At 36.0% G+C, this 18808-nt stretch overlaps 1 protein-coding gene across 1 annotated transcript in view; it reads left to right on the forward strand.

The window, feature by feature from the left end:
- Window positions 1-18808, forward strand: part of ANKRD62 (ankyrin repeat domain 62) — a 57298-nt gene that overhangs the window by 18439 nt on the left and 20051 nt on the right. Inside the window, exons 8-9 of the mRNA XM_011983934.1 lie at window positions 13506-13576; window positions 17815-17984. Coding sequence (XP_011839324.1) covers window positions 13506-13576; window positions 17815-17984 — 241 coding nt within the window. The remainder of the gene's footprint in view (window positions 1-13505; window positions 13577-17814; window positions 17985-18808) is intronic.

Here is an 18808-nt window from a genome sequence, read left to right on the forward strand (position 1 = left end):
CAGCACTTTGGGAGGCCTAGGCGGGCAGATCATGAGGTCAGGAGATTGAGACCATCCTGGCCAACACAGTGAAACCCTGTCTCCACTAAAAAAATAAAAATAAAAAAAATTAGCCGAGCAGCCGAGCATGGTGGCGGGCGCCTATAGCCAAGCTACTCGGGAGGCCGAGGCAGGAGAATGGCGTGAACCCGGCCACTGCACGGCAGCCTGGGCAACAGAAGAGTTTGTTTGAGGCTCTGTCTCAAACAAACAAAAAAAAAAGTTTGGAGAACTGAAGGCAGAAATAGGTAACAAATATTTTTTAAAACAAAGGTCATGTTTTACTTACAGCAAGATATATTATTTGATATATTGATAGCTGACTTTTTCCTAGATTTTGTTTTTCTTTTTTTGTTTTTTGGAGGGGGCATACAGATATAGACTAGGATTTTTGTTTTATTTGTTTTGTAAGTAATGAACCTGCTCATTTTTTTTTTCTTGTGTATTTTTGCTCTATAGGCTTTCCTGCAGACTGGATACTTTTTTAGTGCGTATGCGACTAAAAAAGGATGGTGACTTCAATTTTAAATCCAAGGTAAAGTGGTCTTGTGAAATTAATATTCTCACTCTGAATCTAGTTTTATATAGTATTTACTTTTAAAATTTAGCAGTGGTCTACCTTTGTTTTATCTGTGTAATAGAAATTTGGTTAGAGAAAACCATTTTATAGAACTATGACTAGATACATTTCTTTTTTTTACTTTGGTAAGTAACAGATAACTGGTAAATACTTTGAGGGAATGGGAACTGAAAAAGAGAATGGGCTAGAAACTACATAATGGCAGGAAAATTATATTACAAAAGCTTCCCCACAATAGAGGAGATGTGAAATTTGGTCAAAATTTATTGGGATAAAGATCCTTACTATGTTAAATCATACTAACGTGACTTTTATACTACTTATTTGTTAAACGAAGCTCAAATGGATCCAGTTACTTGTTATAGTAATCATGGGGTTTCCCTGTTGCCCGAAGTATATATTTACTTTTTTCTTCTTGGACATTTATTATTTTGTTATTATACAGTTTTTAGCAGAGAGTTTTAAAATAATTTTATCCTTTGTTCTCTAATTAGCCTAAAATAATATTGGAAATTATGAGAATTTATTTATGTATGAGGTCATGTGCCTGCAATCCCAGCTATTCAAGAGGCTGGAACAGGAGAATTGCTGGAGCCCAGGAGTTTGAGACCTGGGCAACGTAACAAGACTCCATATCTAATTTTTTTTAAATTGTGAAAGACTCGAAATTTAAATTCTTCCTCAAAACCTATATTACAAAGGGATTCCACTATATTTTCTAAGTCACTAAGAGTCTATTTTAAAGCCTTACTCTAACTGAAGAATACATGTTTTGTTCAAAATAACAACTTACAGAAGTAAGCAGAGACTAGTATTCATATGGTAAGACTTTAATTTCAGAAGGTTTTTGTAAGTGTAATTTTCAGAAATACCTACCCAGAATTCTTGTATCTCATTCTAAAATTTTAAATCTCAGGCTTTTCTATTTAGCTATTTAAATAATAATTTCAAAGCTACTGTATTACTATGAGCTACAGGAGTGGAGATTAGGAAACATATTTTTGTGTATTTGGAGTACCTATAATTGTGACTGTGTGTAAGAAGTATTTTAATAGTTTTCAATATGAATAAATGAACACACAAATGAGTTTCTATATAATAGAACGTTATAAGTAATATAATACACATGATATGTTCTAATAATTAAATCTCTTTCATTTCTAAACTATGGCTTAAATTTATATTCCCTTTTATTTATTTATTTTTTTTTTCTGAGACAGAGGATTGCTCTGCCACCCGGCTGGCGTGATCTCAGCTCACCTCCGCCTCCTAGGTTCAAGCGATTCTCATGTCTCAGACTCTCTAGGAGCTGTAATTACAGGTGCCCATCACCACACCTGACTAATTTTTTTTTTTTTAGTGGATACAGGGGTTTTGCCATGTTGGCCAGGCTGGTCGTGAACTTCTGACCTCAAGTGATCAAGCCGCCTTGGCCTCCCAAAGTGCTGGGATTACAGGCATGAGCCCCTATGCCTGGCCTCTTGTAATGTTTTAAGATATATAAGTTCAGATGAGTTGTGTTGAGAAAACATGTCAAAATAAGAAGGAAAGAAATTAGAAATATGTCGTAAGTAGGAAAGATAGATTGAGTGTAGTTTCTAATATTCTTCAACTGGAAGGTTAGGTTTCGATTTTAGGATACAATTTCTTAAACTTTTTAAAGCCCCAACTCATGTTCTGTTAAATACATATTTTCGAGCCACACATTACTCTTTAGAATTCTGCTTGCTTATTCTTTCTTCAGGTGGAAAATTGATGGAATATTTCTTTTTCCATTTTTCTCTCTCTGGGGTAACAGTGCTCCAGCTTTCAGGTAGTGATAGATGTATTTTAGTGTAATAAAATTAACTCTTTTATTAGACAAGTTTTTACAAAAAGCTTATTGTAGAGCAAATTCTAATAAGTGTCACTACAGGGATCCATTATGAACACAAGTTTTTGTTATGTGTCTGTATTTCTCCGCATACATTATTGTGCTTAAAATTATTTCTTTCCTTGGCTTAAGCTCATGCTTGATTAACTGGCTGTGTCTCTTTTTTGTTTTGATGTTTCTCTGTCCCGCCTCTCGTTTTAAAAATGATTTACCTCAGCCTTTTCCCTTGCACAACACGTTTTAGTGTCTGTTCTTTTATTACACTTCTGTCTCTATTGTCAGCGTATTTAGTGACAGCTTCCTCTTTAGTAGCTGTGTGTGGATTTCACTCATCAGTCATTGCCCTACAAGCTTTATTCTTGGTTTTTTTTTTTTCTCTCTGTCTCAGAAGGAACTGAATTAATGTGATAATTTGTTTCAGCTTTTTTATAAACAGCATAGAAGTTGCTTGTACTGTTTGCGGTGCCTACCCATTTAAATCAGATACCACTAAAAACTAAGTTCTCACATTTTCTCCATAAGATGGAATTTATGAAAATACCAAAATATTATCACATATTTATATTTTTGAATATATTCATTTTTTCAGTAATACTCAAAACTCCCTATGGGTAAGCTTTCTTCTAGGTTATTTTGGTTAAGAAAATACTCTAATCGATACAGTATTTGTCTAATAATGAACTAGGGGCAGAAGAGTAACGTTTTGAGAATATCTGTATCATCTCTCATAATCCTCACCCCATGAGCATGTAGATTAGTAAATGGCAGATTTAAGGTTTGAATCTATGAATACATCTGAGTGACTCTAAAACCTGTATTCTTTGTGTTAGATCATGTAGTACTGGTGCATATTGTGTTATTAAACTTGATACATGTTATTCTCTTAAAGCTATTGTTTTCTTTGTAGAATGTTCCAGAACAACACTTAACGAAGCGAAGAACTATTTCTCAACAACCAACAAGGACTATTTCTCAACAAGCAATCTTCTCAACAAGGAAGAATCGTAAGAATCTGAAGACTGCCTATTCTTGTGTTATTCACTGACAGTTAATTACACATTTTTTTATATACTCTTTGCTTTAACTATAGTGAAAACGACATATGGTACTGTGAGAACAGGAAATATAACTTTGCTTGAGGGCAGCAGTTCTGACAGCAAAAATGAAGATGGGGTTAAAATCCATCCTGAAATCGTCAATGGTCAGCCTCGTCGACCTACACACCCTGGTCTGAAACCTTCCCTCAATCCTATAGTGAACCCTGGTGTTACAAAGGTAGATTGGTTTTTTTTGAAATCTTTCCCCTCCCCATGCTTTTTCACATACATCCCCCCAATCTTAATAATGATGACAGAGATCCTAGAAAGAAATACAAACCCTCAAGATGATAACAGAAAACAAGTCTTACCAGAGAGATAGATGCATGGGATTGAGATTTATGAAAAATGGTGGGAATAAACAGTTCTTAGGTTTGCCTTTATGGAAGGAAAGAAGTAGAAAGCAACCAAAAAGAACAGCTCAGTATGTGCTGTGCACATTGGCTTACGCCAGTAATCCTAACACTTTGGGAGGCCGAGGCAGGCAGATCACCTGAGCTCAGGAGTTCGAGACCAGCCTGGGCAACATGGTGAAACCCGTCTTAACTGATACACAAAAAATTAGCCAGACGTGATGGCGCATGCCTGTAGTCTCAGGTACTCAGGAGGCTGAGGCATGAGAATTGCTTGAACCCAGGAGGTGGAAGTTGCAGTGAGCCAAGACCATGCTACTACACGCCAGCCTGGGTGACTGTGTGAGAATTTGTCTCCAAAAAAACAAGAATTAAATATTTCCATGCAATTCAAAAATGCATATTGCCATAACATTCCAGAAATAAGTGTCTGCATAGATTAAGGAATATTTTGTACTCTTGAAACAAACGTGGAAATATATAATTGAAAAGTAGAATTCCATGTTTTTCCCTCGTGTTTTTATTTTCCAAAGTTCAGAGTTCTATATAGGTTTGCATTATTTAATTCTACTAGTTTAGTATATTTTACAAATATTTGTCTTATCAACACTGTGTCCTTTTCCTGAGTAAGGCCATCTACTTCGGTTCCAAATGTATTTATCCCGATCTGTCTTCTAACTTTCCTGGGTGCCTCAAATTTGATAGGTCCTAAAGTGAATACATTGTTCGTGATTCTTTCCTGACTCCTGGCCCTTTTTAATCTACTCTGTCATCTGGCTTCCCCCTCCTAGTACGTAACACCTGGTAAATAGCACTGAAACATTGAAAGAGAAAAAATGCTGCACTCCAGGTCTCACATCACCAATGCATTCTCTTACCAAGTTCTGTATTTTTACCTACTTCCCACTTTTCATATCTTATTACTGTAGTTCACATTGTGACCTATAATTCTAGAATACTCTTTTATAGTTGGGCCCCTGCCTCACCATGTTCACTCCCTTTTACATTGCTGCCAGGGTGACCTTCCTGAAATATATTTGTAATGATCTAACTCATCTGCTCATTGAGTGGATTCCGATTGCATCAAGGGGGAATTTTACATTCCAGCATGACACGTATCTTTTGTAGTTTGGCCTGATTGTCCTGTTTTCTCTCTCCATCCCATTCCCTCTGACTGCATGCCAGTTTTACTTTAATGCCTCTCATTTGCCATGTGGTTTCATGTCCCATCCTTCTACGCATACTACCTTGCCTAGAAACCCCTTATACCCTCACTCTTTACTTTGTCTGTCTTTTAAAATATGGCCCTGACTTTGCAGCATTTACAGAGTTTTCCAAGTAGAACTGACTATTCTCTCTTTATGCCCTCACCGTATTTTATTCATTTTAATTGTAGACCTAGTGTTATATGTTTCTGTTCTTGTTTCTTTTCATATATCCCCACTTGAATAGAGGGTGGAATCTGTCTTTTGTTTATATTTTTGGCTTCTCTCAGGATATGCCATGATTTTATACGAACAGTGAATAAAGAAATACAATGTTTTGTAAAGTTTTTTTGTTTGTTTGTTTTTTAATAGGAGGAAGCAACAAAACCATCAACTGGAAGAAACAAAAATGGTATTATTTAAAGTGCCCCACGAGAGCAAACAAATTGTAATAATTTTATTTTTTTGTGTATAAAAATTAGAAGTGGTAAGTTAGTGAATATCTCTGAAAAAAAGTATTTGCTTTAATGGTATTACTTAAAAAAAAAGGAAACCAACTGTGGCAGATCATGCCTATAATCCCAGTACTTTGGGAGGTCAAGGTAGGCAGATCACTTGAGCCCAGGAGTTTGAGACTTGCCTGGGCACCATGGCAAAACCCGGTCTCTTCTTAAAAAAAAAAAAAAACTACAAAAATTAGCTGAGTGTGGTAGTACAGGCCTGTAGTCCCAACTACTTGGGAGGCTGAGGTGAAGGATCACTTGAGCTGAGGAGGTTGAGGATGCAGTGATCTGTGATCACATCATTGCATTCCATTTGTAGTGACGCAGCAAGACCCTGTCAAAAAAAAAATCACAGAACCAAATATAATATGTTTATTTTTTTGCTGTTTTTCTGATATTACAAACTCCTTTTTCCTGAAACTACATCAAACCTGAAATTAGTTTTTCTTATTATTTTTATTTTATTTAAATACTCATGAATGGAGATAGACTTTGTTATATGTATTTGAAATTTACAGTAACTAATAGTCTCATGAATGTGTCTGTGAATAACATTTTGTAGATAAGTCATCATCAGGATCAGAAGAGGAAGATAAAGGATCATCCCGTAGTTCTAAGGTACTGTCTACTGTCATAAATATCAAGTGATGTTAAATCATAAAATAGGATGCTTGAGCTTTACTTTCTCACCTGTGCGTACGCCCATAAAGGAATTATTTTCTCACATTTCAGTGTGTGATGAATACAATAATTATGTGCTAAGTAGATTACTGCTGCATAGTACAATTCTGCTAATTTGCAGGATCCATTTAAGAAGCCAACATAGTATAATGAAAAAGAAAATACAGGGAATCACTTCGGGTTCTGAAGATAAGTTTGTCTAAAAACTAAAGAATTATTCCAGGTCAACCTAGGAGCAAATGTACAATTCTATGGTATATCTGAATGTGTAAATATCCTAATGAGATGCAGAGATAAAGAGTTTAAGCTGTAAGGTTTTTTTTAGAACTTGGAACTTGAAAAGATAGTGCCTAGGACTTGAAAGTATTGATATGTTTGGATCATCAGTGTAGATCTGCAAGGAACATTTTATGAGAAACAAAAGCATGGGAAATAGTCTACGTGTGGAAGTATAAAAACAACAATTTGGTTTAATAGTGTTTTAATTCTTTTTAACAGTAGAATGCTTTGAGTTTCTTTGTGGCAGTCATGCTTGTAGTAACATAAGTAAAAAATAATAATGATGTATTCCAAGGCCACAGCTGTGGAAAGAGATGGGAACGGCCTGACCTCTTAGGTAGAAGCAGCTGGTGCGTAGTGGTACCAGCACTGAGTGGAAGTCAAAAGATAGGTTGGTGTCCTGGTCCTGTCACTTACTAGCTATGGAACCTTGGGAAAAATTATTTAACTTATTTGAATGTCAGTGCCCTTTTTCATAAAGATGGTACTGATATCTAGCTCTTAGGTATATGTAATGAACAAATGTGGCAAGAAATGTGAAAACATTTTGTAAACTGGAATATATGTATGCAAATATGGGACAAAATGAATCACAGTGGGATTCAGTGCCTTAATACATACTGCGAGTCTTTTTTTTTTTAACCTTTAGTGAGTACTGTCAAGTAGCCAGTACTGACGAGAGAACAATGAGAAAGTATAGCATAGGTATGTGGATTTCCAGATTGGAGTAGGGTAAGTTTTAGCGGTCTATTACTGGTGATATCCTACGGGAATAGGGTGATTTGGCACCCAGGACCTCCTAATAAGATTTTAAATGTTTTGACCTCAAATAAATTTCTGTCATTGTGTACGGACTGTGTGCTAGGCAGTAAGACAGTGAATACACAGGATGAGGGCTTATCCTAGAGTAGTAGGAACACAAAAACAAGGAAACAACAAACGCATAAGTCACTGCAAGTGTTTCCTATAAAGAAAACAGAAAACGTTCAATTACAGAAAATGGAGGAAGTCTGTAGTTAGGATTGGGATGGGAGTGGGAGTAGAATTGTGTAGTCAGAGAAGATCTTTCTGTGTGCCATTTAAGCTGCCATCTAGAGGCTGAGAAAAAGCAAGCCCCCTGAAAGTCTGAAAGGAGGATATTCTGAACAGAGAGAAAAATGGATAACAATTGTTCATTTTGCTTTAAACATCCTCGAATGACCAGAAAGCAGGGAATGGGGTAACCATCATCATCATCATTTGCAATGTGTAGAAAAGAAAATGTGCAAATGAGAATCTGGAACATTTTAGATGCTTTGTGAATAAATGTTCTTATTTTTCCCTTTTTATTAAGGCTTGCTCTAGTTTTTGAAGTTATTTCTTAATTGGAAAAGAGTGGCAGAATATATCTTGCTTGCATTTATTTAAACATAAACAGAAGTTTTTCTTACTACTTTGTAATTTTATTCAACCATTTTTTTATCAGTAAAAATTTTATCAAGAAAAACTTTAATTTTTTCAAGCCCTTGTTTACCTAAATGAAGCAGTTGCATCAGTGTTCTTTTTTTTTCTTTTTTTTCCTTTTTTTTTTTTGAGACGGTGTCTCGCTGTGTCGCCCAGGCTGGAGTGCAGTGGCGCGATCTCGGCTCACTGCAAGCTCCGCCTCCTGGGTTTACGCCATTCTCCTGCCTCAGCCTCCCGAGTAGCTGGGACCACAGGCGCCCGCCACCTCGCCCGGCTAGTTTTTTGTATTTTTTAGTAGAGACGGGGTTTCACCGTGTTCGCCAGGATGGTCTCGATCTCCTGACCTCGTGATCCGCCCGTCTCGGCCTCCCAAAGTACTGGGATTACAGGCTTGAGCCACCGCGCCCGGCCATCAGTGTTCTTTTTATACACAACATGGAGTACTCCAAAGTTTCTTGTCATGCCAGTTATCGTCTTTTAATAATAAAAAATTCTATAATTGGGAATAATTTAAATGTTAAATGCCCTAATGTAGCAAATTTATTTTTGTAGTGCCCTCTTACTTTTGATGGAGATTGCAAATTAGAGTTAGGTCTTCTGAAGTAAGTGTCTTGTTGAAATATGCAGCTAAGTTAATACTTTGTCTGTAAATAGGTTTCCTTTTGCCTTCCATACTCAGTTTTACAGAGTCAATAGCCTAATGAAGATAAAAAATAAGCTCCATCTAAACAGTGTATGTGAGGTTCTCTATTGAAATGTTTTGGTTTTCAGGCTGGGCACAGTGGCTTATGCCTGGAATCCCAGCACTTTTGGAGTCCGATGCGGGTGGATCACCTGAGGTCAGGAGTTCGAGACCAGCCTAGCCAACACTGTGAAACCCCATCTTTACTAAAAATAGAAAAGTTAGCTGGGCGTAGTGGCGTGCGCCTGTAATCCCAGCTCCTCAGGAGGCTGAGGCAGGAGAATCGCTTGAACCCAGGAATGGGAGGTTGCAGTCAGCCGAGATCGTGCCATTACACTCCAGCCTTGGCTCTCAAAACAAAAAAAAGAACTGTTTTGGTTTTCAATACCAGCTTCTCTTATTTTTAAGTCTAACTGCTTTTAATATAGGACATTTGGATGTTTTTTTGGGTTTTTTTTTTTTGAGACGGAGTCTCGCTCTGTCGCCCAGGCTGGAGTGCAGTGGCCGGATCTCAGCTCACTGCAAGCTCCACCTCCCAGGTTCACGCCATTCTCCTGCCTCAGCCTCCCGAGTAGCTGGGACTACAGGCGCCCGCCGCCTCGCCCGGCTAGTTTTTTGTATTTTTTAGTAGAGACGGGGTTTCACCGTGTTAGCCAGGATGGTGTTGATCTCCTGATCTCGTGATCCACCCGTCTCGGCCTCCCGAAGTGCTGGGATTACAGGCTTGAGCCACCGCGCCCGGCGACATTTGGATTTTTAAAATGAGTAATTAGGACTTTTTTGTGCAACTATTATTGTTATTTTATATTGAAACTCATTGTTGATATTAATTTTAACAGAGTATCTCCAAGAATCTTCTCCAGAAGCATGGTGGTCATTCATCTGGGCCTGCTGATCAGCAGAGGAAAAATGCAGTAAATGGAAATGTAGATGGTAATAATTGTATTTTTTTTAAATGCATTTTACATAATGTTTACTTGAAAACACCATCACTTATGTATTACAACAGGCAAAGGAAGGTCACTTACTAAATGCACAGTAAGAAAAAAGAAAAGTGAAAAGGTGATACATTTTATATATTAACACACATCCACAGGAGAGTAAATTGAGAGTGCCACTAAAGGAGCTGAATTAATAGCTGCATTTCAAGGTATTCTGAGATCTGAGGAAAGTCAGGAAGTAAGAAGAAAGGAGAGAAGAGGGAATGAAGAATGAGAAAGGCAGTGAGTGCAGGGGTAAATGAAGGAAAAAGAAGGTACATAGAATGTGGCAAAATAGAATAATTCCTTAGAAAAAGGAAGAAAAAGGGGCCGGGCACGGTGGCTCACGCCTGTAATCCCAGCACTTTTGGAGACCCAAGCAGGAGAATGGCATGAACCCGAGAGGTGGAGCTTGCAGTGAGCAGTCCAGTCTGGGCGACAGCGCGAGACTCCGTCTCAAGAAAAAGGAAGAAAAGGGTTTTAGAAAAGTGAGAAGAAGATACAGTGGGCTTCTAGCACCAAAACTTGTCGGAGAATTGGAGCAAAATTTTTAATTCTTCCTGTCTTCCTCATTGATGGAAGAACCTGACCAGGCAGTTCTATGTTTTATCTACCATAGGTGAATATAAGCATGTGTGGTCATCTATGCATGTATACAATTTAAAGTCATATACAGTGAGTGTAGAACAGAACTTCTCACACTTCAATATATCGTCTGGGGGCCTTGTTAAAATTCATATTCTGATTCAGCAGGCCTGGGATTCTGCATTTCTATTAAGTTCTCAGGCGATGCTGACACTGCTGATCCTCGAGCCACACTCTTGAGTGGCAGTGTTACAGACTTTTTTCCTATATAGGAATTGGAAAGGAGCCGCTGGGGAGCAGTTAAGACATAACAGGCTCAGAGGACAGCATGATTTTGCTTTTATTTCAGATCATGTTTCTAGCCAGAGGGGAAGTAGAAAGAGGTGAAGAAATAGAAATTATAGATGTAAGATACTATTGCTAAAACAAGAGCAGAGATGTGGTGGTAGTAATCCATAAAAAATGTGGAGTGGGAAGAATCATGACTGCAGATGTAGAAATCTTTCACAAAGTAGATAGACTGTGAGCACGGACAGAGGGGAAAGAAAGAAGTGAGCTGGTAATTTTGAAGTTTCTGATGAGAAAATGTATATCCATCCATGCCATTGCATATGACAGGATCTCATTCTTTTTTATGACTGGACTGTATTCCATTGTGTATATGTACATTTTCTTTGTCCATTTGTTGGTGTACAAATAGGTTGATTTTACATTTTGGCTATTGTGAAGAGTGCTGCAATAAACATGAGAAGGCAGATATCTCTTCAGTTTACTGATTCCCTTGCTTTTTAAGTATATACCTAGCAATGGGATTGCTGGGATCATATGGTAGTTCTACTTTGAGTTTTGGGGTTTTTTTTTTTTTTTTAGATGCCAAAATTAAAAAAAAAGCCTCCTGGTCTCAGATGATCCTCGCACATCAGCCTCCCAAGTAGCTGGGACCACAGGTGCATGCCACCATGCCTGGCTAATTGTTTTCATTTTTGGTAGAGACAGAGTTTCACCCTATTGGCCAGGCTTGTCTCAAACTCCTGAGCTCGAGCAATCCTCTTGCCTTGGCCTCACACAGTGCTGGAATTACAGGCATAAGCCCCACATCTGGCCTACTTTTAGTTTTTTGAGGACTCTCCACAGTATTCTCCGTAGTGGCTGTAGTAATTTACATGCCCACAATGTAGGAGGGTTCCTTGTCGTCCACATCTTCATCAGCACTCATTATGCCCTGTCATTTGGATAAAAGCCATTTTAACTGGGGTGGTGAGATGATCTGTCACTGTTGTTTTGATTTGGATTTCTCTGGTGATCAGTGCTGTTGAGCGCTCAACCGTATACCTGTTTGCCCGTGGACTGCTGTTGGATAGCAGTTCAAGACATAAAAGGGCCAAGGGAAAGTGTTGTATTGCTTTTATTTCTGAATATGTTTCCAGCCAGAGGGTAAAATTATGAAATAGAAATTATTGATGTGAGATCCTACTGCTTAATGAAGAGGAAAGAAGTGGGCATAATCCATGAGAGGTATATGCAAGAAGAAGAAAGACCACACATTGAGAGACTTTTCCGAAGACATGGAGACTGTGAAGTGGGAATGAGGGAGGAAAGAAATAAGCTATCTCCGTAGTTTTGGAGTTAGTGATGAGGACACTTGAGAGAACTTAAAACAGACGGCTTCAGTATGTTTGCACTCAGGACATTAGATTATTACTGCCCTTGAAATTACTGGAAGGAGGAGGGAGTGCAGTAATTGAGGTAAACCATAGCAACTCATTGCTGTACTTTATATCACACATCAAAGATATAAGTTAAATTTATATTAGATAATCAAATGAAACTCATTTGAACTAAAGAACTTTTACTGCTTTTGTTAAGAAAGCTATTTTTTTAATTAAGAAAGCTTTTTTTTTTTAATTAGATAGCTGTTCCATAAAAGTACTTGAGAGACTAGGATGGTATACTCAATCACAGTAGTTTCAGAAACAAAAAAAGTACAGGATTTGTTCCTCGAATAACAAAACTAATGTTTTTAGTAAACATTGTACTGATTTTGAAACATAAAAGCTTAATACAATGAATGTGAAATTTTTATTTTTTGCAATAAATATTTACACATTGAAAGTTGCTCACACATTATTTTGTGATATGTTTTATATACCATCTTGCATGAGTGGATCAAGAAACTTTAAGACAGGGCAAACCACACCATACAATCAACTTACACATAGCAGTAACTCACCTTGTAATTTAAAAAGATGTATATTCATATTAACTTATTCTACAACTATCTGAGCTGATGAATTCGGAACAGTTTATCTGATGAGAATTGAATATGTTCAGCTTATGTTTCATCACAACTGTGTAATTCCTCAATTACAAGACAAATAGTTGAATATGATGGATACTTGTAGGATAATGGTATAAATGAATCTGATGTGTTGCAGTAACGATATGCTACACCACTCTCCCATTATCTTTGACATTTATCCTTTCAGGGTCATTATTGCTATTCTTATTGAAGATCTTTTTTTTTCTTGTCGTTGGAGTATGTGCACTTTTGTAATTTAGTTATAGTCTGTTGAAATATAACCTCGCTTTTGACACCTTAACTGCGTGTCTTATGAAATTTACGTTATATACAAGTTTTATCTAGGGAAAGATAGAATCAGGGAAGACATCACATAGGTGTATTAGTCTTATAAGATGAATAGAAATTTGTCAGAATAGTAGAGGAAAACATTTCAGTTATAAAGAACGGAGTGTACACTGATGAAGGGGTAAAGAGAAAGTCATATTGGAAATTATTAGTACTAAATAACAGGCTTAGTGTATTGTTACAAAGGTACTATTATAAAGTAAAGGAAAATATACAGTATTACTTTATCTGTTTCTTTTGGATTTTTAATTTTTTTGTTTCTGGTGGTTTTGTTCACTGATGATGGGTGAATAAAATTGTGAGTGAATCTATGAGATGAATGTATGGCTTGACTCTGGTGACAGCTAGTGTCTTGCCACGTGGTTTGTTGAAGTTTTGGAGAATTTTTTAAAGAAGTATTTTTTAAAGAAGCAGATACCCCACTAGAGATTAAGCTTTATTTAAACTCTCATTTTATGAAAGAAAAATATGTTTTTTATTCATGGTTATAAAGACTATAACTTTTATCTAACTGTTCTAAGTAATTCATTTTAATGAAATATATGGATTTTTGAGCAGAACAAGACTTAAAATTGATATCAGAGGGAAAGCAAGACAGGCTTCAAGGATGTGAAAATAACCAGCCACAGGTTTGTAAAAATTTAATTTCAAATTTCTGGTTTTCGTTGCTTTGGTAACATAACATAGTTCAAATGAAATTACCTTTGGACTTGCCTTTTAGAATCAGTTGATTATAATTTAATATTTAATTTAAAAACATTTTAATTGGTTATAAAACTGAAAATATTTTCAGAATCTGTAGTGATTTATAGCTAATCTTTTCTCTTGAAAATGAAGCCAAAAGTTCCTAAATATTGTTTGCTGTTCATTTTTATAACATCCTAATATAATAAGGTAACATCAAATAATGAATTATAATTTTAAGCAGTCAAAATTATGAACAATTTAACAGTGATGGCTGCTGACTTGGGTTCATATTAAAGGGAGTAATCATTGCTAATGGTTCAAAATTTGCAACTTTATATATTACTGGTCACTAATACTATGATTAAAAATGTATTCTCCATTGTAAATTTTAATTGACTTTAGTATCTGTGTTCAGGGAGAGAATGGGGTCATAAAGTCAACCCAACTGCCTGTCACGAGAACCGGACTTGCAGAATGGGAGCTTTGATGTGAGGGTACAAACAGTAACTTTCTAACTTATTTCTGTATAGGAAGTCTGTAACTATTGTTAAAATTTTTTTAAATCACTGTCATTAGTGGACTTTAGAATATATTGAAACTTGACTTAACACTATAGTCTATATAGACTCCTACATAACACTATCATATTACGGTTTATAGTTTGAATTAAATTTTATGAATTTGGCTTTGTTTCTGATTAGTGTTGATTTTGATTTCTGTTAAAAGTTTGCCTACTCATCAGTTAGTAATCTTTGGAAAAAAAGCACCCAAGTGTGCACTGTTTGTTGAGTGTCACTATTTCAGATACACTGAGATAAAATTTTCTTAAGTGAAGATGCCTTTGTAATAGTGCAAATCACCTTTTAATTCATTTTTGGTAAATTAAACACATAACGAATTTATCTTAGTCCAAACAAACAGTTACAAAGTTAAGATTGATGGTTGATATTTTTCCCCTATTTTAGGCTAATGTAAATTAGTTTTAACTTAACTAATTACAGTCCAGTGATTGGGAGTAGATAAACATAGAATAAGCAGTTTAACAGTTAAAGTTTTATTATTTTTTAATTTTATTTTTCCATACTTGATTATTTAATGACAAAGTTATCTTTAAAACATGCACCCTGACAAAAAAGACATCTGACAAACAAAACTAGCAAATTAATCTTCCACTTTTGCATTTGCAAAAATGTCTCTAGAAACAGAAGTGAACAAGTACTGTGATAGACAGCATACATCTCTATGTGCAGGACTCCTTTGTGTGCAAAAATAGGAGAAAATGTGGGTCAAACAAGGCAAATGAGGGTGGAAAAAACTTTAAAACTCATCACAATTAAGTTAAAGCAGAGATTGAGTAAAATTTGTGAAGAATCCAAAACTTTGGATTGTTCAGAGGAAGAGCCACTACAGGAAGAAAGAAATGTAAAGAACATACCTTCTAATTTGAAAAATAATATACGTGATGGTCAGGAAGGAATGCATCTGGAATATTCCTATGTGTAGTATTCCAGATATTTTCTGAACAAAAATAGTTCAGTCTCATAAATGTCTTTCCATTTCATTTCTACGCTGGGTCCCTGGAATATGCTTGCCAGTCACCTTCTGATTTTTATTTTAAAAACGAAAATAAATAACAAACCAGACACTGTACATGTTTTTAACACAGAGCAATAGAATTTTTATAATGACACAGGAAATACAAAAGCAAGGAACCCAGAAGTAGTTATCATTGAAATAAAAGAAGACCAAGAGTGTTATAGGCACATGATGAAAACAACACTAATTGCAAATTGGACATCAGAAATGTGCTGCCTCAGTATAGTGATCCAAAAAGCCTTTTAGATTTGTGACTTACCTCCTCCAGAGAAATGAAGCATGTGAGTAAACAAAACGGCATGGTGTTTCTATTGTTACAGAAACTTGCTCCAGAAACCATTATATCATAATTGCAGTGCAAGTAACTATAAAAGAATAGAACTGGATTAGAAAATGTGCATTCCTCTCCACCACATAGTGACAGAACATCAAAAGTACGCTGAGAAGAATAGTTACAGCACAGTATACAAAGACTGAAGAATGAAGTAGGCATATTAAAACTAGAGTTCCTGACTTTGAAGAAAGAAAAAGTTCAACTTGAGAAAGACGTAGAGGGCCACTTGCTGCTACATGGTTTTTTCTCTTGATCAATTATTTGGTGCATTCTACTTTTTTACTTATGAAAAGCTCTTGTGTAAATTGGGGCTACTAAATACATAATTGTGTGTGGAAATAGATTATTTTTCTATCTAAATGATAGAAGTTCAGGAGAACATTCTATAGTCTTTGTTTCTTAATCAACCCAAGTCTCTCTATCAGTTTTTTAAGTGGCATTGGGACTGGGAAACTAATCTATCCATGCACCATGGATATGGATACTTCTGAAGTAGAGTAAGCATATAGGAAATTGCTTAAAGAATGTAATAAGCTCTAGGACCTAATTTTTCCCTATAGTCTTGAGGATGAATTGCACTTACTTAAAAAAGTGGGAAATCAGTGGGGAGGAAGCGCAATGACTGAGAAATGATATAAAAATCTACCTATCCATGAGAGTTGGAACAAATATAGTCAAAGGTGTATGTTGTATGTTGTGCTTTCAGGTGTGCAAGTTTATTCATTTAACTCATTATGTTGGGGCTTATAATTTCACCGTGAACTCCTTAAATATCTTTGAAAACAAATATATATAGATACCTCCATCTATTTTACTTTTTTCTTTTTCCTTTTTTTTTTTTTGAGACAGAGTCTCCCTCTGTCGCCCGGGCTGGAGTGCTGTGGCATGATCTCGGCTCACTGCAAGCTCCGCCTCCCGGGCTCACGCCATTCTCCTGCCTCAGCCTCCCGAGTAGCTGGCACTACAGGTGCCCGTCACCACGCCCGGCTAATTTTTTGTATTTTTAGTAGAGACAGGGTTTCACTGTGTTAGCGAGGATGGTCTCAATCTCCTGACCTTGTGACCTGCCCACCTCGGCCTCCCAAAGTGCTGGGATTACAGGTGTAAGCCACCACACCTGGCCACCTCCCTCCATCTATTTTTCTAATCACCACTTTTACATGTTTCTGTCAAATCAGATCTTAATGTGATTTTGTTTAATAGAGTATGGTAAATTTTAGCATGATAACTTTATCATATAGATATCATAGATTCTCAGCCAAGAATTTAGTTTTTGACTCCAAAGTAGAAACCTGATTTCTGTACATCAAGTTTTAAAGATAGACAAAAATCTGGTGATACCGACCTTTAAAAGTAAAAGTAGATGAGGTCTCTCAGCCCCTGGTGAAGCATTAAGTTACTTTCCCAGAGCGATACTTTCAATTCTTCTGATAAATTTGATGAATTTATCAGATAATTTATCTGACTCGGCATTATGAAATAGCATTATTGGTTTTTGAGCCCTAAAATGCTAGGAAATGCCACTTTAGGAGCTTTGGATGAGTCATTTAATCTTTTTTGATAACAGGGCTAAAGTAGATAATTACACTGTCTGTTCTCCAGCTATAAAATCTCATGGTTACTGAATGTGAAATTTGGAAAGCATCTCATTTTCCAGAACTCTACTAGCATCTCAGCAGTTTCACTCTGCTTCTGTGGTTTCGAATTTTGGTTCCTGCATTTCAGTAGGCACCTTCACATTTTTGAAGTCTAGGATCCGAATGAATAAAGAAAGATAAAAGACAGTGGGGAAAGCTTACCCAGAGAGGGAAAAGTTTCCTTTCTGTTCCTGAAACCCCACAATGTCACATTCTCTAAATCTGGCCATTGAGTGTAAACTCCAGGAGGTAAAAATAGAGGAGGACCGATTTCATGCCTTTCTCCTTTTGTTTCTCTATTTCTGCTCGTCACAAAATGGTGAAAATTTATATTAGCAAAGAGTGGATGGGAATAAAAGCACAAATTTGGAATGGACCCTTTTTGAAAGTTTGGAAAATTTTGTTGTATTCACTCAAACAGAAATGAATTAGACTTTATATGAATTTCAATGGAAAAATTATAACATGCTAGTAATTATATAATGATAAAATGGAAGTCCAAAGTATTTTAATGATTATTATCATGACAGACTGAGTCAAGCGACAAAATGAACAGTTGATTCTATTGGATGAAATAATGACATTTATTCTCAGTGTCACACTTTCATTGAAGGTTGCAGAAAAAATGAGAAAGTGCAGAAATAAGAAAATGAAAGTGTCAAGAAACCTACATGCTGATGACAGTGACAATGATGATGATGATGATGAATTAATTCAAGAAAGGAGGGGCAGGAAATCTGATGATCGTCAATTTCCCAGGCAGAAGAGGGAAGAGTACAATAGGTAAGCCTATAGCACTATTTGATAGTACATTATTGTTATTGTACTATCAAATGAATTCTAATTTCAAATAATATGCATGATTAATGAATTTTATACTTTCACCGGGAATATTCTGTCTTACGTGGTAATCAGAAAAATGCAAATTAACAGGCAATTAGATACAGTTTTTCCAAGCATATTGGTGTTTTATTAAAACGTACCTAGTGTGGGCAAATGTGAAAAAAAGTTCTCTCGTACACTTATTTGGTAGATATTGAAGAGTAATTTAATAGCATGTATCAAAATTTCAAATATGTCATTCCTTTAATGTGTCAGCTTTACTTCTGAGACTGGATCCTGCAGGAAATATGACTTTACACATACACACAAGTTATGGACGTTTATTACATGTTATATATAACATACAATCAGCCAACATATATATTCTGATATATGTATCTGTTTGTGTATGTATGTGTGTATCTTTCCCTACTGTATATTACATATATACGTTGGCCTATTGTATGTTATATATATATATATGTTGGCTACATGAATATAGATATACATGCACGCATATATGTCTTGTGTATTTCTATGTGTATGTTTGTAACATGTTTATGAAACATCTTAAGTATAACAAAAGTATGTTAAGGATATTAATATATATTACATATATATTGAAGAATTTTCATTATAGCATTGTCATATCAAAAAGCTGGAGATAGTCTAAAATCCTATTAATGATGAAATGGGTAAATTGTGATACCCATTAAACAATGTAGTATGCAAGTCTCTTTCAAAAATGAGGTTGGATCTATAATATACTGATTATTTCATCAGTT

This window comes from Mandrillus leucophaeus, unplaced genomic scaffold (assembly GCF_000951045.1).
Source record: "Mandrillus leucophaeus isolate KB7577 unplaced genomic scaffold, Mleu.le_1.0 Scaffold257, whole genome shotgun sequence".
In the NCBI taxonomy this organism is placed as follows: domain Eukaryota; kingdom Metazoa; phylum Chordata; class Mammalia; order Primates; family Cercopithecidae; genus Mandrillus; species Mandrillus leucophaeus.